The following is a 22,192-nucleotide window of genomic DNA, read 5'->3' on the forward strand; positions in this document are numbered from 1 at the left end:
TTGTTGAGGGTTACTTAAGACCACTAGGCTTAATGACATAATCATTCTTTCTGGGGAGAGAACAAAGTGACACTAGTAAGTTTTCATTTCTCATTCTTTTGCTCTGCCCATCTGTGTCTTTCTCTGATTTCCTAAATCTAGCCAACTGATTTCATTACCTTGAAGTGCATGAAGAGGCTGATTAATAAGAACCAATTAATTTGGTATTTGTGATAATTCAAGCAGGGGCTGGGCTGCAGTTACCTTTGCATTATGGGAGAAACAAGTCTTCAAGGCAAATTAACAGCATAAAAAGGTCCCAGAGGTAATATGTATGAGAACAAATGATTTTTCTAGAGCTTTAGCAACTTCCAATTGAACATCCACAACTGAAGATTGAATTCATATCTAATCAATAAGAACAGGTCCATCAAGATTCCCATACGGCAAGCCTTGGATAGCCCAATACACACTTTAGTTAATAACACTCTAGAGAGCTCAAGTTTAATGGGAACTCCGATATGGACCAAGGACAAAGCAGAGCCGACAGAGGCGGGGGATGACACTTTTGGGAGAAGCAAAGAGCTTAAAAGTTCTGTCTTCTCTTTATCCTCTAAATTCCTTCTTCCTCTTCGAACGTGTTTCCTGAGGGCCTGGTGTTGCAAGAGGGGTCTGGAACCGCGTCCTCTCACTTGGGAGATGTATGGCTGCCCTTACAAGAAGAGAGAGTGAGCCTGGGGAGAGGGCAGTCCCTAGGGCAGGGGGCCTGCGAGCCTGCCTTGCCTTTCACCTGGGCCCCCGGGAGTCCTCAGGGTGCACAGATGGTCCAGCCCGTCTCCCCAGGGAGGGCAACCCCAGAGAGCGTGGAGCCAGGGAGCTGCCATACAGAGTGCTGCTCTGCCTGCTTGTGTTTTCTGCACATCAGTTGGAGACCGTGAGAGCTGCCTGGCATGTGTAGTGGGTTAAGATCACTGACTCTGCAGCTGGTGCTGGCCCGCCTGGTCCAAGTCCTGGATACCCACTGCCTACCAACTCCTCTGTAAATTGGAGTTAATAATAGCAGCTCTACCTCATATGGTTGTTGCAAGGATTAAATGTATTAATATTCCTAAAATGCTTGGATACCACTTGGCACACAGGAAGTGCTAAATGTTTGTTTAATAAATAACAGTGTTATATATGCTGGAAGGTGATAACACTTCAACTTTTCCATTAATCTTTAACGAAAACTTTTCATAAATCCCAACTATCCTTATCTCCCTCAAATGATATAAAACAGTGGTGTTTTAAGGCACACTCCTGCAAATAAATGCCAAAATTGCTAACAACACAGAACTTCTATATGTGCATTGAGAAATGAATTCAGAACTTTCCAGGTGCAGGTGAAAAAGTTATTTATCTGCTCATGTTTAAAAATGTAAAACGGAAAGTTGATTTTTCATGATGTTTGTACCATCATTCTTTTGTCACCCCCCAACTGCCTGTCACTGCTGAAGGCTTCACCCCACACCCCCCTAAATTCCTCCCCCGGATTGTCGCTGTAATTCACCTTTAATATGCAATTGGATTCCTCCATTTAAAACCAGATTAAGGTAATGGGTTCTAAAGTACAACGAGGCTTATTTTTAACTGCATCCGAGAAGCTGAAGTACTATGAAAACTCAAGAATGGTGCTGCTCCACTCTGAGATTGCAGCTCAGACCAAAATAGACCAGCACTGGGCTCTTCACCCTGCCACCAACTATAATTAGCTAGTCTGCAGCGAGAAGGGAGAAAGAAATGACACTACCTCATAAGGTGCTGCTAGAACAACCCATTTTTGTCCCTTCAGGGCCCCCTTTTGTGGACAAACCACAAAGTGTTTTGCGGGCATTCCTTCAATCATACCCATCTCCCCTCAGTGCCCATCTGGACTAATGCCTTCATTTTGATCATGTAAAATGTGTTACAAAAGATCATGTGCAGTTCTTTTTCTGGGAACGTTTTCTCTCTATAGTGTTTTCCTGACTCCATCTGTTTAAGGAGTGTGATCTGGAACTCCCCACAGGGCATCCTTGTGGACAAGGACTGGTGCCCCGCCACGGTCCTGCCCAGGAACCCAGGCAGGCCGCAGTGCATCAGGGAACCACCGTGCATTAGGAAGAATGAAATCCCAACATACTTTCTTTGCTGTCGATATCCTGATATGTCTAGAAGGGTTTTCCGAGGGAAAGACCGAAAGAGCTTCTGCACCTGCTGTTTCCATGACAACAATCTTTTTTTCTGAGTCTCTGTAAATGCCTGCAAAAACAAACAGGACTTTTTAATGGGTGGCGCAGCCTGGCATTAGAGGGAGGAACACGCAGTTAATAGGGGGGGACATCAGAGTCTCTGCAGCTGCCTTTTCTTCACCTGCTTCCCACCTGGTCCAAACAGCAGTCAGTTTCACTTGGGAGCCACCTGTACCAACAATTCAAGTTATTTGACATTGGAGGTGCCTCAGAAAGTACGTGCATTATGCTTTTGACAATGCTTGTTTTTGGTTGCATTTCTGGCAGACCCGTATAGTCACCTTCCCCTTCTTCCTGACTCTGGACTCTCTAGATTAACCAGGAATGAATTGCAAAAATGGATTGTTGACTATTCTGGCTTTTGCAGGCCCCCTTGCATTTTCATAATCAATGGAAATGCTAAACCACTCCAAAAATCAATCTGCATGATGGTGTGTGGTCACCCTGGCGTGGTCTGCAGGCTTTCAAAACATGGAGTATAGTCTCTGCTACACTACGCTCCCCTACCCTACCCTACCCTACACTATAGGTCAGGATTGGTGCACTGGACTTTTTTGTAGGGCATGGGGCTTTGCTGAGAAATCTCCAGTTAAGGGGCTCCGTTCCCTACAAAAACCCCAGTGCACCAATCCTGACCTAAACTTTGCCTAAGATTTAGGAAAACAAGTAGATCTGATACCTTTTCAAATCTTTTTTAGTAAAATTGGCACTGAGGGGTGTTTTGCCCGCTTCGTAACACACTGTAATCTATATCATGTGTTCTTTTGTGTACATGGCAGCCCGGGGAAGGACTTTACAGGGGTTATGAGTCCCCAAGGCAGAGATGCTCAAACCTGTGATATAGAATCCCTCAAGGAGACTATTAAATGCAGATTCCCAGGTCCCTTCCCACACACCTAGAGCCTGATTTAATACATCTGGACAGGAGTCTAGAGGATGTTTGCAGCAAGCGCCCTGTAATTCCGTTGCAAATGGAACATGGACGTGTGGCATTCTAGATGGTTTGAGGACCCTCCACGCAATATAGGAATGCCCTGTCAGGTGCCTAAAACCAAGGTCCACAAGCTGTGGGAGGGCCCGCAGATTTGACTGATCAGCAGTAACAGTGATGGAGATGACATACTCATATAGTTTTGTCAATAAGACCTGAAATCCTTTAAGTAGCAGTAAACTATTACTTAGAGTAACAGACTATATGGCTCCTTCCCATAAAGGAAATGGATTCCTTAAACAGAGAAAACATGACAGTTTAATTTTCTCCGGATGACATTTAATCTTTAAGGACCTAAACACAGGAGAGCTATGTGAACAAAAGCAAAAAGATGTTAGTTATATTGTGAAAAAATTACTGACTTGCAAACCCCTTCCTCCTAGATGACCTTAGCCAGACGCCTTTAAAGATATTCATCAAGGATGACTACCCAACCAAGGGACTCTGTGCCTCCTTAAAGAGGTGCAGACACTGCACAAGGTACATGGTGGGATGGTCTCATGGTTACAAGGTGAGGACATGGTTCTACTTTGTGGTCCCTTCTCATTTGTTCGCAGGGCTTGGTGAGTGTCCAGTTATACACAAATGTCTCTGAAAGCCTGAAAAGCAAGCATTTCTGCTGGATGAATAAAGAGAGGGACAGATAGAGTCAGCTTTTGACTGGCTTCTTCTGCCAAAGTTTGAGTGAGAAACAGGATGCAGGGGCACTGATTTAGATGACTTGGGGAGGAGAGTCTAGCCCAGTTGGTCGGAGGCTCTGGATGGATATGGGCGGGGCTTGAATCCCTACATATCCTTATGCAAGTTCCTTTACCTGACACTCAGTTCCTTCTCAAAACCTTCTAAAGGGAGAATATTATCTCCCTCCAGGATGTCGTAAGGTTTAAATGAGATAACACGTGAAATGCACAAGAATACTTAGGACATGCCTGGCTCTTAGTAACGGTTCAATAACTGCGACATAGATTCTCAACCCAGGTTTTTGTGGTCGCACAGACCAGCCCTTTGGTGGTGGTATGAGTGTTTGTCACATTTGGCATTCCAACAATCACCTTTAGCCCCAACAAATGACTCAAAACTACAGTACCAAGCTGGTCTGGAGCCAGCCTGAAGGACAGCTGGCCTGAGTTTTCAAGTGACAAAAGAGGAAATGGCTCACTTTATAGACATGCATTCAAAGTGCTTCCAAAGGACACCAGTTCATACATGACATCTCCCATGGTGGCCAAGAACATCCAAGAAGATGGAAGTGTTTATACTCCACCAGAGAGGTGAGCTCATTCACTCAACACTGGGGCAGCAGGCTCATTTCGTCCCAGGCTGCAGATAGGATTAAGCCCCTTAGCCATGCTGAGTGAGTGTGGTGGCCACTTCTCAGTCCTGGAGGCTGCAGCTGGGAGGCCTGGAGAGGAGCTAGGTCATGGCTGGCAATGAGGGATTTCCAAAAGCTGGTCTCTGTGTGTATCTGCAAAGTAGCCCTCCATTGTGGGAGCTCTGCTACCAGCTGGGATGGCTGACCCCCACATCAGCCATTCCACTGGCAGCTCTGGGTTGGGCTGGTAGCAGCTTCCTCAGGGACTGGAGGGGAAGGAAGCTTCCATACTACAGACTGGCATAGCCAGGCAGCCTATTCTGAGTCCTCTGTCCCTGTCAGAGCCAATCCAATGAGTCTATCTGGAGGAAAATGGCTAGGATGCGCCCTACAGCTTTCATGGCTGGATTAAAGGGCTCCTAAAGGGGCAAAAGCTCATCTCCACAGAACCTCCTTGAGATGGCGAGGAGGCAACATGCCAGGGATTATAATCCAGGAGATGAAATTCAGAACTTTCCTGTCCTCCCTTCTGTTACTCTAGGGAGTTGGTCCCTTTGTCCCTGGGGAGGGAGGAAGGTGTCTAGGTTTGGTCAACCCCCTGCCATCCAGTCAGCTAAGGAATGGCATATTTGGGTTGTGAAAGGGAGTCCTGTTTCATGGAGCTCAGGTGAAATTCAGCCAGGATAGAGACTGCTGTGCCTAAATGGAGCCTCACAGAGAGGGTATGTGCTGCCCACATAGAATAACCCGAGCCTGTGGAAAATTATTCAGACACATTTCCTCTTTCTTGAACTAAAATAATAATAAAAGGTCTTGCACAACATTTTCCCTTCCAAGGCAGAGCACAAGCCCCTTCTTCCTGACATGCATTTAGGCAAGCAGACATGGCATGAGCCCTTTTCTGCCCAGGACTTCCATCAGCCAGAGGCCCCTCTACCACAATCGGGGCCTCTTGCCAGCGAATGAGTCTATATGGTGCCATCTTTGCACTTAATCATTTGGGGAGGCAGCAAGAAAAAAACCAGGCATTTTTCTAAATATTCTAAGGAAATGGAAAGGAGAGCCAGGCTGCCCAAGGAGGGCATGCATGACGGCAGGGAGGTGGGAAGCATCAGGCCACAGCTCCGGGGCTGGCGGAGGCCAATTAGGAAGCGTGTGCACTGTCCAGCGGAGGCAGCTGCAGGGCTCATTATTTTGTCTTGTGGGCTCAGCAGACTTGAGGCAAGATGGAAAGTAACTTCCAACTTGTTCTCCAGTGTCTTAAAGGCTCAGTGTGAGCGTGGGCATGGGAGAGCATGCAAGGTTCTAGCTTGCCTCACAGAAGTTTAAGTGCTCTCCTAATCAGTCCCTCCAAAACCCACTCCAAATGTCCTCCTCCCCAGTAAGACACAGAGCCCTCCAAACACTGTTCTCTCTGCCTGGAGCACGCCCACCTCCTCATGCAGTGAGTCTTTACCACCAAGACTCCAGCTTGCCTTTCGGGCCCAGCTTGGGAAGCAGTTCCTGTGAGGAAAAGCCATTTCTGGCTCTGGCTTTGGTGGCCTCGCTCCTCATCTGGGCTCCCTGGGATGCCAGCACAGCCTTATCCTCACGTGTGTGATCGGCTGGTTTCCTTTAGCCTTCCCCGCTGCCCTCACACCATAAGCTACCTAGTCAGGGACAGGCCCTAGATGCTTAATAAAGATCTGTGGAATGAACGAGTTCTAAAATTCTTTAATGTGTCCTTGCCTTTTCTTCCTGGTGCTTTTCGCTGGCTGAAACACGTGCGGTGTCAGGATTGAAAATAGCGAAGGGTGAGTTGGGGGCTGGGGAGAGGGACACACAAGAATTTGCACTGCTGAGAGGAAACAGCAGAAAGGAGAGTTTGGGGGATTGTGGGGCAGTGACTGGGAAGGAAACCCAGAAGGAGACCGTGCTCACGAGCCGTGGGTAGGCAGACCGTGGAAGGGTGGAGGGCCTAGTGAACCGGCCTTGGACAGATGTGCCTGTGTGGCAACTGGAGGGTGGGAACAGTATAAGTAGGGTGGTAGGTGAGGGGGCCGGACCTCTGCGCTGGCTGCCTCCCTTCGCTGGGGCCCACTGCCCTTCTGGGGCTCTGGAGGCCAACCCAACAAAGGTGAGCAGACTTGGGGGGCCTTTACCATCTTATTCTAACTTTAAAATCCCACAAAATGACCTCTGCATTGTTAAGCTTCTTTAAAGCCTACACTGTGACTCTTTGGAGGGGGTGCTCCCAAGAAGCCACTGGGGTCTTGGGTCTGAGGCACAACCTCCTGTCCTCCCACGCACCTCAGGGCAGGTGGCTGCCCCAGCCGGCAGCACCCGGGACCTGCCCCCGCTCCGTCAGGGAGACCGTGCTCACACGGGGTCTAATGGGGCACAGCTCCAGCCTGCCTCGGTCCTTCTTCAAAAGGACATGTGGTTCAACAGAATTCCTATAAAAATCACAAATTGAACCACACGGAACATAAACACAAACACATTATTTCTTTTGTACATTCTCCGACCCTCCCTCAAGTTTCCCTGAGCCAAAAGGCAGAATGTTTCAACAGAAAATTTTATAAAGACTCGAAAACCTGCCAAGGCAAGGTGGCAGGACTGGACATTCACCAGCTCAGGCTTGGTCACTCGGATTCTTCTAGAGCCAGAAGTTTCTCTCAGGCATTCACCCTCACATCAGAGCTCAGTCTAGATGAATCTCTAGACACCAAAGTATTACAAGCTGTGCTTAGGTTTGACGCCATCATAGATAAGTTCTGCCCGAGCTATTATTAATGCCTGTCTACTCTTCAAAAACAAGTTGTTGGAGACCCAAATGATCACATCACATAAACTCTGAGAACCATTTCTAAGCAATGAGAAAAACAGTTTTGTGAAACCCATTACTACTCACCTCATGAATTAGACACTTGTCTATGAGCTGTAAATACGAACTGATATTTTCCTCATCAGGTCTGGAGACCAAGAGCTGTGTGCACACTGTGAATTTAAAAAAAAAAAAAAAAGGTGAATTAGAAACATGTATACCCATTCTAACCTCTGAGACCTGCCCCTGATTTCCTTTCAGGACCAATATTTTGAGATATGTGTGCCTGTGCCTTTACGTAAGGTTCACAAAAAAGGCCAGGAGGCTCCTCATTCCACTGAAGTCAAAGGCTTGGTCACCACAGGAGCCCTCGCCTCGAGAAGCCCCTTCAGTTAATTCCAGGCATACCATTCTATATTAAGACTTCTGCAATCCAGCCCGAGACAGACACTCTGGGAGAAGAAGAAGGCAACCATGTCCTGAGCCCTATCTCCGAAAGGGGCTCCTTTTGAGAAGGGAGTTCAAAGGCATCAAATACCATCGACGTTATGGGAGAGCAGTCTCCATAATTTAATGAATGAACCGTGCACCTCATTTGGAGGCATGAGGCTCTGGCACATCTTTTAGGACATGAGGTGTGTGGGCACGCACACGAGCAGGAAGCCTGCTACTCAGTCACTGGAGAGTTATTTTCTCAAAGTGATAACACACTTATACACACGTAGGTCCGCCCACACACTCAATTAGCTGAAGTAATAAAGACAAAGCAGGGTCGGTCTGCGGGTAGAGCACACACACTCACGGGCCTTCCCACGGCCATGCTAGCATGGCCCATTCTTATCTCATCCTGGAGGCTCTGCTGCTCTGATCTTGATGGGGGTGTTTAGAAGGCCATGGTGGAGGTGGTTGGACGGAAGATGTCAATTAGAAGAGAAAATGTCTTGCACTCAAGTAGACCATGCTTGAAACCTGGGCATCACGATTCCTTTCTCCCCCTAATCCTGCATTAACCAGTCTGTTGCAGAATTCCATTTACACTCTATCTTTGCACAGAGACTCCCAGTATAGCATTGTTCGTATTGACAAAAGCTCGAAAACCACCTCCATGTCCATTCACTGGGGCCCTGTCAAATTATGCTTTAAGCATACAGTGGAACAGCATGCAACCTTGAAAAAAGAAATTGGGTAGTGATATTGTATTGATAGAAATATTAAAAGTATACAATGTAGAAAAAACAAGCTGCAGAAAAACATGTAAACAACACCTGTTTGTGTGTAAAAAGGATACTCATGTACTTGTTTATGACTATCAGGAAGTTTCTGAAGGGACAGTCCAAACCTGTTTAGAGAGGTCACCTGTGGGGAGGAAGATGGTGGTGCTTGGCGGACAGGTTATTTTTCACTTCCATCATTTGGTTAATTTTGATTTTTTATGTTGAGCATGAACTGATTTTATAATTTGTTTGAAAGGAGCCAAAGTTTAAAAAGAAGGCATGCCAGAGGAGTTTGGATCTCCTGAGGACTGAGCCCATCATGGGTCACACTCAGGCATCCACCACCACAGGATCATCTGTTCTAACCCCACGCGGCTAAGAGTCCACTCAGGGGTGGGAGGTCAGGGGGTGCAGAGGGCTCGGAGGTGAGTCGGGGAGACCAAGGACCCACCCTGGCCATCAAGCTACTGGCATATCTGCTCAAAGGGATGTTACAAGTCATCTCCTCTGAGCCAGATTTCTATGGATGGAAATCTCTTTTAGGACGTGTACACACAGGGCGTTTCTCACTGCACCTGTAAGACTCAGGTGTTCATTTCTTTTGGTAAAAACTTGGTTCTTTAAAATGATTGGACGATAAAGAAAAAAATGTTTCTCCTTCCCAAAGGAAAAGTATGGGCATTCACTGCATTTTTTAACACAATCACACTTTCTTGTGAAACACCCCGTTCAAGCACAAATTACTCTAGCATTGGACTTTTTAAGGATAATCACGTAATCGCTGTGCCACTCATGGGGAAGACACAGGGCAGTCCAGGTGGAAAGAGTGCTCTCACCTAAAGGACCACATGAGAATTCTATCCTGCCCTCCAGACAGGCACTCGGCCTGGCCATGGTGCCTTCCAGGCGCTGTCTGCAGTAAGGGCCGACTTCCGCCCACAGGCCCAAAGCCCACCGAGCCCTCACTCTACTAGGAGGGCCCAGCAAGCCCTGGTCTGAGGGAGTGGGAGAGAAAAGGGACAGGGTTAAGGAAGAGGCCTTTGCGGATTAGAGGGATCGGAGTTCAGGCGACCTCTGAGCCTCACTCTCCACATCTGTAAATGGGCTAATGGCATCTACCCCGACAGGTTTATCCAGCACTCCGGGGAAGCTCCTCAGGAACCCGGAGCTCTGGTTAGTGGTGATGAGCGAAGAAAAGGGGGGAGGTGTGAGAATCAGCTCTACCTTTCCCCATGACACGTGTGAACTGGCCGGGGAGATCCCCCTCCGGCAGGGGGGCGACGGCCAGCTCCCCATCACAGCTACTCAGCTGATGTGGCTGCAACCCGCCGCTGGCCCCAGCCGAGGTGGTGACGGTGGCCCCGGTGGCCGAGGCACTGTCTTTGCAGTCGGGGCTCTGGCCCTCAGGGCCCATCAGTGAGGGCGGGTGCGGAGCCTGGGGCTCCCGGTGGCGAGCCTCGGGGGTGGTGCTCGGGGAGCTGTAGGCCTTGATGGGAGTCAGGATCATCTGGTGCAGTTCCTGGAGTGGGATGCGCAGGTTGCCCCCCTCGATGATGTCCTGGATGGTCAGAGGGAGAAGACCTCTGTTAGCAGCAGCAACGGGGGCGGCCCGCCGTGATGCCTCGCTTCCCCTGCCCCAAGCCGTTCCCAGATTGGACGCACAGCTGCTGGCCCCTTCATCACAACATTCTTTGGAAAGGCAATCACTTTAATTTTATCATTCTATTATTACCCCGGGCAGAAAACTTGGAAAATACAGATAGGCATAGTGGGGAAATTATACATCACCTGCAAATCCCATCATCTAGAGGTGATCACTAGAATGATTTTGTACATTTCCTTCCCTGGCTTCTTCAGTGAATTTCTACAAAAAGCATTATACAGTTGACAGGCACACACTTTAGAAGCTGTATAATAAAGCTGGGTCACGTGGTAACTTCCTGTCCTGTGTTTGAGTTGTGCATGAAGGAACCTGCTGCTCATTCACACCTTCACTCAGCCCCCCACACAGGCATCACGGGGCAGTGGTGAAGAATACAGACTCTAGGGCAGATGCTGGGGTTCAAATTCGGACACGGCTGTCTGACCTCGGGTAAACGACTTAACCTCTCTGTGCCTCAGTTTCTCTGTGTAGAACACACGGATAACAGCCATATCTGCCTCACTGGGTGGTTGTTAAGGATGTTAATATTTGTAAAGCTGCAAGTCGGTGTCAGTTATGGTGTCCTGTGCATCTTTGTTAAGTTACTAGGTATGTGGCCAGGTTCCTGAGGAGCCAGGCACCGTGCTAGGCAAGGGGGAACCGCGGGAATAGCCTTTATGGTTCCCAGGGGAGTTGACCCTGAGCTGAGCATATCGTGTGCTAGGGACTGAGGTGCAGGCCAGGTGGCTGTGAGGGAAGGCTCTCTGAGGGGTGGACGTTGGAAAGGGAACCCAAATGGATGCGGGCATGAGGATTCTGGGCAAGTGTGCTCAATGCAAAGGGCACAGTAAGGGCAAAGGCTGTGAGGTGGGGGCACGTCTGGAGTGTGTGAGGAAGAACAAGGAGGCCTGACGTGGAGCAGGGTGGTGAGGGGAGAGGGTGGGAAATCAGGTCCAGGTTGCTCCTGGGGCCTGAGCGTGGAGGCATGGATGCTGGAAGTTCTTCTAAAGAGATGGAACATCAGGGAAGGTTTTGAGCAGGGGACTGACATGTTTTCAAAGAATCATTCTAGAGAGAAATATGTATAATCTATGTGTATACGATACAGCTGACCCTTGACCAACATGGGTTTGAACTGTGTGTGTCCACTTACCTGCGGATTTTTTTTCTATAAATACAGTACAGTATTATAAATTTATTTTCTCTCACGATTTTCCTAACATTTTCTATTCTCTAGCTTACTTTATTATAAGAATACAGACTATAACACATATAACACACAATATGTGTTAATCCACTCTTCATGTTATCAGTAAAGCTTCCGGTCGACAGTAGGCTATTAGTAGTTAAGTTTTGGGCAAGTCAAAGTTATACATGGATTTTTGACCACACGGGGGTGGGGTGCCCCTCTACCCCATGTTGTTCAAGGATCAACTGAAGTCTATAATATATGAACGGCTTTATATGTTGTATAATAAAATTGGGTCCTTCTGCACCTACAGTTTGACATATTGGCCATTATGTATTAGAAGAAGAGTGAAAGTGGATTCTGATTGACATTTATCTGTGCACCAGATGCTCACGGAGGCACAGAACATGCTCCGAGGCTTGGGGCCAGGGATCAGGGCCTGGGAGTCTTTTGGGCATGGTGAACGGCCCAGCCCTCTGCCCTGGTGCTGTCCCGTGCTTCTGTAGCAAACCTCTCCCTGGGACCCACAAAGGACACTGACAATCGGGGCCCTGATTACTAATGAAGTACTTAATCTTCTGAGAGCCCAGAATAGCAAGGACATCATTATAAAAGCTTGAAGCATGAGGCCCAATCCATTCCTGGGATCCTCTCTTACCAAGAAAAACTGCTTGATGGTGTCAAGGAACACAAGCCCACGGAACACGATCACATCGACACCCAGACTTTCCAATCCATCAATTAGAAAAAGGAAACCTGAGGATGGCAGCCTTGGACAGGCAACATTTCAATTCTGGGCCGCAGACCACCAAGAGCCCGGCCCCGTCGTTGGTGGGAACATGCTTTGCGCAGGAGGTCGGATGCAGAAGCTTAGCTGAGTGGGCACCCGGGGTTATGGAGGACAGTGAAATGCTAAGTAGCCATCAGAATTGTCTCAATCCTGCTCAGGGCTACTTTCCAGCCTATTTTAGAGGAGAGAGTCTATTTTTCTTTTAAAGAGAAGGGTTTTAGAGTCTACCGCCTTCCTTCTACACCTGGTGGATATGGCAGAGGTAAGACTAGGTCGCTGCCTGTGCTGGCAAGCCTGGTGTGGGAGTCGGGGGTGCTCCTGATCATTGCCAGTTTTTCTGCTGCCTGGACTGGACCGGCCTTTTCCAGAGTCTAGAGGGTGGCATGTAAATGGTTCCTTGACTTTGGACATGGTGATCTACCCGGGCCGGGTGTATGGAGGTAAGCTAGCTGGCCCATGCCAGGAGAGCACCTGTTGTCTTTCCTGACTCAACTATGTGCCACCTGGGGGACCCCTGCCTCGAAGTCCTCCACTTCTGGCCAACAGCCTCACCGGCACCTGGTAAGTGGGGGGGGGGGGGTGGTTCTGATCTTGTCCCGCCCCTGACTGAGGCTGGGAAAAGGAAAGGAGAGAGAAGGGATGAAGCTTCCTCAGAGTGAGGCTGAGTAGGCAGAGCTGACCGGCCTACTTGGGAGATCACATGCCTCCCTGCCACGCTATCCCATGTGACAGCGACCACTGAGGTGAGCAAATGCATGCTCGTGACATTTTTTCAACTGCCACCAAGCAACCCTTGTCCGCTCCTATCACATGCCAAAAGGCTTCTGTAGTTACTCAGTGAGGGAGGAAGGAGATTCTGGTTATGCTAAGAGCTGAACTCCTTGAAACAGGAAACATACACTTGCCCCAAGTTCAAATCTTATTTTATTCCACTGGAGACAACCACCCCAAAAAGGAAACCATAAACCTAACGAATAATGACAGACACTTTCTGTAAACTATCTTATCGGGAATCATGAAGAGTTTTGTTTCCCCGCTAGCCTTCAAGCCAGTGTCTCAAAGAAAACGCTTGGCTACCAACAAGTTAACAATGCGCTTTAGGCCAGGCTCCATGGTGTTACATATCCGACTCTTTAAAATCAATTCGAGAACTCAACATTGAGTGCCCAGGTTGAGAAGGAAGCTAGAAAATGGCCCGAATGGGACTCACTCCAGTGTCCTCAACTGGTTGTGGGAATTAATTCTCCAGGTTGACAAAAATAGGGAATGAACCCAAGTCTCTATTGATCCTTCAGACCATAAATATAATCCTACGTTATAAACACAAAGAGGCAAAAACGAAGCTGTCCGGTCACTAATGGGCCAAGCCAAGGAGCTCACGGCAGAGCAGGTACCAAGAAGCAGTCAGCTTGGGCGGCACAACTCAGGGCTGGCATACAGGGAAAGCAGCTACTTGCCGACCGACCGCTTGCCTGGCTTTCTTAGGTCTTAGAGGAAGACTGGTTTGGAACCTTCACAGGGCACGTGATGGCGGCAAGGGGCAAATCATCTGGAAGACAGGACTCGGGCAGCCAGCATCCCAGCACTTACGCACTGTCCGTGGTCCCACCTTCCCCCTGCATGGGCACAACTGGACTTCTCATGCAGTAGACGGCACGCCTGCATCGACTTAAATCCACTCCCTTGCCACCTTTCATTCACTAGACTCCAACTGAGCCCTACAAGGAGCCAAGACCTAAAATGAATACAGCAGAATCCTCGCCCTAAGATGCTTACCGTTCCTGGGGCCCATACAGTGTGAGCATGCTGCCAGGACTGGGAGCTGTAGGAACACTGTGTGTGTGTGTGTGTGTGTGTGTGTGTGTGTGTGTGTTCCTTTCTCCATGCCAGGTTCCCATGGAAGGGTCCAGCTTCACAGTTTGGGAGTTAGTTGCAAAAAGGACAGTGAAGGGGCACCTGGGTGGCTCAGTTGGTTAAGCACCTGCCTTCAGCTCAGGTCATGATCCCAGGGTCCTGGGATGGAGCCCCACATCGGGCTCCCTGTTCGGTGGGAAGCCTGCTTCTTCCTCTCCCACTCCCCCTGCTTGTGTTCCTGCTCTTGCTGTGTCTCTGTCAAATAAATAAATGCTAAAAAAAAAAAAAAGAGTGAATAAAAGCATGTGGAAACATTTTCAGTATTAAAGATCAATGTTGAAAAGTCTGCCCCAGTGACCATTCTAATCTTCCCTTTTCCTTTTCCACCAGACATCTTGAGAAATCTCCACACTTCCTTCCCTGATGGCCTTCTCACCCATTCACACTCCCTGGTTCACAGGTTTTGGCTCTGTCCGTCCATTCTCCTGGTGACCCTCCTCACCGTGGCTACCAGTGTGACCTGCTGGTGGCCGATTCCAGGGGGCGGTGTTGAGTCCTCACTGTGGGACACATTTGCGGCCCCTGATGGGATTCCCTCCTTCAAACACTCTGACCCTCAGGATGGTTCAGCCTCTGGCATTGTTTGGTCCCTCCATCTTCTGGTGCTCTTCGGGGCTCTGTTCTCAGCTCTTACCACTCAACACACACTTCTGCGGAAGCAACCGCCATTTCCACACAGATGACCCACAGTGAGTCTTTCAAACCCTGTGGACTCTAGCGTTGTCCTTGTGGCCACTAACTTGCCTTTTCCGCCGCAGTGTCCCATAGGCACCTCAGACAATCTGTTCAGCTGAACTCCACTTCTCCCACCCTGGCTACTCCTCCTATATTTTCTGTTCCCAAATGGCACGGCACCTGGGTCGATGCCTGGACTTCCGCTAAATGACCTCTCTTGTCTCTCTCCACCCTCACGGCCCCCACCTTAGCTCAAGGGCCCGCCAAGGCTGGCTCTAGGCTCCTACCGAGTCTCCAGCCCATGCTGGCCCCTCCATGCTCTCCCCCTCCTCACACCTGCAAGAGCACTGTGTCTCATCCCAGGAAGATCCCCCACCTGCCTCGGTGATGGTGCTGATCACAGGGGACTGTGAGGGCACCGCTACGTCTGTGTGACATGTCTGTGTCACAATGCGCATCCGAGCTCCCCAAAGGCAGGAACCAGGTATTTCTGTATTACTCACGGTTAGTCTCCAGTGGATGGGGGTAAATCTAGTCCAAGGCAGCTGCTTAGTACGTATTCAGTGAGTGAGTGGAAGAGCTCTGGACCTAGAGCTTACCTGCAACGACTACTGATTATGAACTAGCCATGGGCGGGGTCCCAGCTATCTCCTCAGAAATCTCTGGGTTCTATGTGAGGTAAGAATGCTGTGGGCAGGGGCCTGATGACAGCATTTGCAACACCATAATCAGCCCGGGACCTCTGGGAATGCCACAGAAAGGGCTGGTGTGAGTCTGTGGCTGGTGGCCTAAGTGGTAACACAGTAGGGACAACTCCCTCCCTCCAAGAGCAGGAAGGCCCTGGGTCCCAGAGGAGAGAGAACAGAGCCAAGGGGCTGAGTCCTCAGTGGATGCTGAGGCTCCCCACCCCCAGGCCATCAGCTCCTGAAGGGAGGACCACACAGGTGTCTGACCTCAGGTGTTCTGAAGCAAGCTCAGTGTGCCGGTCTGGTAGGGACACAAGCTTTCTTCTCAAAGATGTCAAAATAAAGTCATTACTGCTCTTTTCTTGGCCATTAGCTGCCCTCAGATTTTGTGTTACTTTTGTCATCTTTTTAACAATTCCCATTCCAGTGAGCCAGGCAGACAGTATTTTTGTGGAATTACTACTATTCTAGGTGCGAAATGGCAATGGACTCCTCAAAGACCAGAGAGGAAGTCAGCGACACGTCCAGGCACCTGGGCCACCTTGCTGCCCTTGTGTTTCCACACTGAGTTGGCCCAAGTCCACGGGGAGTAGAGCTAACAGCAGTTTCGTCTCTGTCTCTCAGGTCGGTGCGTTTCCTCAGTGACAGAGTTCCTGGGAGTTCCCAAAGGATGCTCCAGAGATAAAGGGGGACGATCACTCTTTCACCATAATACTCAGCAATCTAGTCCTTAGGGAGAACACTTCCCGAGCTTTCTAACAGAGGAGAAAACTGGCCTTTTGCATGGTCCCCAAAAGAGAATGGGTTCTTATGTTAAAGATGGCAATAATCACTGTTAGACAAACTGCTTGGTAAATAGAACAGAATTAAGAACAACCACCTCGGGTTCAGTTGGGTAGGTTGCTTGTCATTTGGGATTCACTTTAATTAAGGGCGGGCCTTTCAGCACGGATGTGCCATGAGAGTAGCCTCTACCCATCTGTCGATCCCAAGGCTTTCAAAGCCACCTTCCTTATAAAGTTATATATGCATATTCTATAGATATATATTACTTTATATTTTATGTGATATGCATTAAATGTAACTTTTTATATTCTATGTAAAATTATATACACACATCTTTATAAATCAGTAAAGAAAAACTCTCATTGCACTAAAATGTTTACATACTCACAGAACTTGTGTTAGGCCCACCTAGCTCTATACTTTCTTCCCGTTCAAAGGCACCCTGGGATTACTGGACGACATGACCACTTAGGCTGTGCAGGTAGCACGTGCCCACGGAGCTTCCGGCCCACCAATCCCAACCACCTCCCAACAGCAGTGCCTGCACAAGAATCCCAGCTTGGGGCAGAGGCAGCACAGGAACGAGGTTGGCTCTCCTTTGCACCTTAGATGAAATCATAAAGTTACCAAGTCCCCAAAATGAGACCAGTACGAGGGTGATGTCTGGATACAAAGATAGGAAGAGAACCTGTTTAGGTAGCAAACAAAAAGGGACAGTAGCAGCTGATAAGGGCTTATCAGCCAAATGATTCTGATTCCCTCTACTGAAGCTGGAGTCTACTGGGATGGCCAGTCACAGGCTGCCTGGACCCAGGCAATAAGTATATGTCAGTGGTCAGGTTCCATAGAAGTGTGGATAACCAGGAAACTTCACTTCAAAATCCTTTCATTTTTTTCTGCCTTTGGTAAGGAAACAAGGTGGAACACTCCATAAGGTCTGCCAATGACATTTTCAGCTGAGACTTTTCCCATCATGGCGGCAGAGATATGCCCTCCCCTGGTGATCACTCACCCTTTCCAAAGACTTCAGGAGGTTTTGTCTTTCTTTGAGCTTCTGAATACTGATGACAATTTTGTGTCTTGCACCTTTGGTAACATTCTGTAATTAAATAAAAGTTAATTTAAAAACATATTTTTAAGAATCAGTTTAGAGACTCCTGGAGGCTACTTAGTACTTTACTGTCTTCTTGGTTTCTACGTTTGTGGACTAGTAAATATCCATTTGTCTCTCTCTTCAGTCCCCTCTGTCATAAACCTCTCCTTACTAAATGTTCTAACTACATCCGGCTATACATTTACCTGTGTACTTTGGCTGTGACCTTTAGGAGAGAAAAGAGAGAGAGCTAGAACAGCAAATTACCCCCCCAGCATGAAATTTCTTCACAGTCTTAAACAATCATTTTAAAGTCATACACCCCTCTTCTCCATATTTTGTCATTTCAATCCCACCCAGGCTGCTTGAAAGTTCCAATCCCATACAGAGCTTCATTGTTTTCTCCAACCTTTCCTAGGTTTTCCCATCTCTGAAGTCGGGTACGGTTCTCACTGGGTGCCAAACAACACAGGGCCATTTTGGGCAGTTTGCGGATCATCTTTGGTCTCCATAAGGAAAACCAGAATAGGAAAGAACCTAAAACTCACTTCAGTCATCACTTGAGCTAAATGATTAGAATTCACAGTTAGGACTGTGGATTTTGGCTTAACTATGTGCAATGGTGAGCCCAAGGATTTAGTTCAATACTTGTTGACTAGAGATACTGCAAAGTTCCAAAAAGGAGGTCCTTTCTTAAGTCAGGTCTCTAAGACAAACTTCTGGTGACTTCTTGCAGCAATTCATAGAATTCCTCTTACAGAAGGAAAAGATGGGAACACCAGAGACATCTCCTGCAAAGATATTAACACTCAAGGGACAACTGAACTCACTCTCTAAGATGAAGTGCTGGGGGCAGATTTCTGTTTAGCCTTGACTTTGGGTTCAAGTGAATTAAATTACTCTGAAAAGTTTGTTCTGGCCTCTGGCTTTGCCCTGTCAATTATGTCTTGTTTTTTCCTCAAGTCAACCCGAGGACTTAGATTTTTTTTCCCCTCAACTCGGACCCAAACACAAAAAATGCTCTTAGAAGTAGTTCTCCTCAATCCCTGGGATCTCAAGGAGCAACTGAGATCCAAAATGTGGTGGGAGAAGTGTTAGGAAGTTGAAATTAGTGCTTTTCATTCTCTGAAAATGTGCAGTGACTTTGGGCTTTGTCTTGCATCTCAATACTTGTATTCAGCCAGGTGTGCAGAGGTTAACTAAAGGTACTGAAGATGCAGTGGGAAACCAGCATCTGCTGGGAGGTACGAGTCCAGAGCAGTACTGCCCCAAATGGTACAATCTCCTCTTCCTGTAAGGGAAATACTGTTAGCCTGTTCAGACCATTAATTCTTTTAAATCATTGCTCAAAGGAAACTGAGGTCAATCTGAAACATGCAAATGGCATTTTATTTTTTTATTTTATTTTATTTTATTTTGCAAACGGCATTTTAAACAAGGGAAACAAAGACATCGGTCAGATCTAGTTACTCAAGCACAGCATGGTAGGAAACATGTTTGGTTTTGGGGGGGGTCTGTTGACTGGCCTAGCCTTTGGCATCCACCCTTGGGGAATGACACCTGAGAAGGAAGGGGTATCTTCATTCTTTGATGGCACTCAGAAGGGAAATGAAACCTGAGACCTGGGGTTATCCCATTCTCTGTAATGGTCCTGTGTTATGCAAGGTAGGTAGAAGAAAAAGTGTTTTGCACAACTTACTCCAATCTCAACTGAGTCCAATCTGAACACGTTTTTGGAAAAGTGTTGAGGAAGGTCTGAGGCATGACCTGGTGCTTCTACCCACTAACTACTAGAAGTTAGCTAATTTGTAACCGGACTGGACAACCCATCTGGCATTGTCCAAACCACCCTTAGTCGGACAGACAGAGGGAGGGGGCAGGAATAGCAAAGGCAGGAACACAGAATCTTTGAGGCCTTGGTCAAATGTTCCTTCTAGGCCATTCCACCTTGAACTTAGAGCCTTTTTCAAAATACTCCTTCTCCTGAGCCGTATTTGCCTTGCAGTTATGTGCTGGTCCCCCGCCTCCTACTGGACGCTGAAGACAAGAACCCAGCCGTACTCACCATGTAATGCTGGCCAGCACCTAGCAGCTCGTAGAACAAGGCAAGCTACTGGGTGGGGATAGGTATGGGTCCAAACAAGGTCTGTCTTGGGCGGGAACTTCAGATTCCACCTGGGGCACCTGATCAGGGGATGGTCACCGGCAGCACTTACCTGAGCCTCCAGCTGGCACTCAGTGAGGGCCATCATTTCCTCGTAGGTCATCTGGGAGAAAAGCGCAGCGTACTTGTGCAGGCGGAGGCTTTTTAACCAGGCCGGAACATCTGTGGTGCAAGATGCGCAAGAGATGGGGAGAGAAATTGAAAGGGAACAAGAAGAGATGACAAAAGATGTGGGAATAGAGAAGGAAAGGAGGGTGATGGTCAGAGGGGAAAAAAGAAGAAAAAAACCCTCTATGTTAACTAGTTGTTCAATTCCATTTTGGCGGCAAATTATGGACTTCGAAATCTTGGTCTAACCCTGACATTCCCACTGTCAGTCTCCCTTATTCTACTTTAGACTAGGGGTTGCAAACTTGGGGTCCATGGGCTGCAGGGCATATAGGAACTCCCTAGAATTATATCACAATTTTTGATATAGTTTTCTGGACAGAAGTCACCCATAGCTTCCATAAGATTCTCATAGGGGTTCATGACCAAAAACATGGCAAGGAACCACTGCTTTGCCCAGACTACTTCATTACTGATTTGGAAAGAGCTGACTTAGAATGTTAAAACTACATGTGATGAGTCTTCATCTCCAAGATTTCCTTCTAGGCTCAGTGTAGCTCTCCACATGCTCTTTGTGCCACCTCCACAGGAAGAGCTCACCCAGGCAACCGTGGAAGTCCATGGGTGGAGTTGCTGTCATTCTTAGCCTAATCTTTCTTCTGCCTTCCTATGCCCCAGTGGGAAAATAAGGGCATCCTAGACTCCAAAACTATCACTTCAGTGTGTGTGTGTGTCTGTGTGTGTGTGTGTGTGTGTGTGTGCGCACGTGCGCGCGTGTGTGTGTGTCCCCGCTGACCATTTCTCTAGGCTATGGAATATGTCTGGATGTGTCTCAGACCTTTCCCTTGAATAGCAATCACAAATATACCAGGACTGGAAAGGCCCAAAGATTGGCTAGATCATAGGATAATGGAATTTCCAAAGCATATCTGAAATAAGCCCACATTTTGGATTCTAGAGTTGGGAAAATTAAATAGTAACTTTATCAAAATCCATGAAAATTATCACCTTGCTAAATTCAACCAAAACAAAGCACTTGCCCCTGCTCTTTTAATTCAGAGTTTTTGAGCTAATAAGATCTTTGAGAATTCTCTAGAATCACCTTCCCCGACCCTTCGCTCATTTTACAGATGGCAAAGTTAAGTCACTGTCTAAGTCACGGAGCAAGTACGTGGTGAAATGGGGACTAGAACCAGGCCTCCCAACTCCTGGCTTTTTCCTGCCTTGTAGCAACTTCTTGTGAGATGAAGACCAAACAGCCCATCAATGGTAGGGCTGGATAAACAATGACTTCAAAGTGCTTTGAAATGTTGAAGCACTGGATAAATGTTATTCATGTTTCCTATAAAGTATTATCCATTACTAACCATGTTGATTACAAGATATTGTCTGTTGTGCCAAGTGCTTTATTCTGAGGCACTGACAAACACTCCAGAATAAGTGGGAAACTTCCAATTTCCAATTTTTAAAGTAGTTAACTGGGATTGATGAAAGAAACCTGGCCTACTCTGAAATCAGGCCCGGCCTCCCCGGGGAACCCAACCTAAACTTATGGAATGTGGGTATTCAATGATCTCCCGAAATTCGAAGGTTACAAGGGGAGGGTGGGCCTGGTGAGTTTACCTCTTGATCTGCAGTAGTGTGAAGGCTGAAGAAGGGGAACCTCTAAAGAAATAGAATTGGATATCCAATGCCATTTGAAGACCAAACTCAGTCATCTCAGGCAAGAAATCACTTGATTCTGTGCTTCGAGGCCCTTCGTTCTACTGTGACAAGCAGAGAGTCCCTCTGGGACCATCAGGAACCACAAAGAGAAAAGTCTTCCCCAGGCACATAGTATCAACCGCTTATGTCCTCCTTGACTCAAACTGCAGTTGCATAGAGTCCGGGCCCTTCTAGCTCAGGCTCTGGCACTTTCCCTTCTGTGACATCCTGCATCCATTTTACCAGACTTTATTCTCCACCATGTTTTGTTGTTGAAACAATGCTAATCTTTCTGCAGAGTGAGCAGCAAAAACTACAGCTCTGGCTTTGGGGCCAGTGACTTGTTAATGCTTTGGCACCAGATTTCATGTTGACTACTCACATCTTTGAAAAGTCCCAAGTTGCTGCTCGGAAAACTCAGTGGATCATGATTCAGTGAAGAGGGATAGCTTCACAGTGGCAGCATCCTTGGAATCACTGGGCAGACCATACAAACACTTGGGCACAATTTGTCACAGAGAGTACGGAGCATCTCATGGGCCAGACTTTTCACTGGTGCCCTACAGTTTCATTGTGTAAAAGCCACTCACGATAAAACAGAATCCTGAGCCACTAAATCATGTTGTAAACTGGGTATTTTATAGGCCAAGAGGACAATATGGTGTTTTAAGAGTTGGGGAGAGTGGGGTGCAAATCTTGGCTCAGTGAGACTAGTACTCCAGTTAGTACTAGCTCCTTTCTAGAAAAGATTTGGACAACCAGAATTCCTGTTAGAGGGATGAAAGAGCCTGCCTCACCCATTTAGTGAAAACGTGGGCCACTGGGAGTTGTTTTCCTACAAAAGGTTCCTACACAACTTCACAACACGG

General features: G+C 47.7%; 1 protein-coding gene across 2 annotated transcripts in view; it reads right to left on the reverse strand.

The window, feature by feature from the left end:
* The window catches only part of SAMD4A (sterile alpha motif domain containing 4A), a 201,481-nt gene that overhangs the window by 17,385 nt on the left and 161,904 nt on the right, over nucleotides 1–22,192 (reverse strand). For both annotated transcript variants that reach the window (XM_028086959.2, XM_028119813.2), the window contains 5 exons: nucleotides 19,564–19,673; nucleotides 17,267–17,353; nucleotides 9,797–10,130; nucleotides 7,446–7,531; nucleotides 2,141–2,259 (listed from right to left, as the gene is read on the reverse strand). In XM_028086959.2, coding sequence (XP_027942760.1) covers nucleotides 2,141–2,259; nucleotides 7,446–7,531; nucleotides 9,797–10,130; nucleotides 17,267–17,353; nucleotides 19,564–19,673 — 736 coding nt within the window. The remainder of the gene's footprint in view (nucleotides 1–2,140; nucleotides 2,260–7,445; nucleotides 7,532–9,796; nucleotides 10,131–17,266; nucleotides 17,354–19,563; nucleotides 19,674–22,192) is intronic.

The sequence above is a fragment of the Eumetopias jubatus genome, unplaced genomic scaffold (genome assembly GCF_037043125.1).
Source record: "Eumetopias jubatus isolate StellerSeaLion01/CBP00866 unplaced genomic scaffold, mEumJub1_p1.0 scaffold_7, whole genome shotgun sequence".
Lineage (NCBI taxonomy): Eukaryota > Metazoa > Chordata > Mammalia > Carnivora > Otariidae > Eumetopias > Eumetopias jubatus.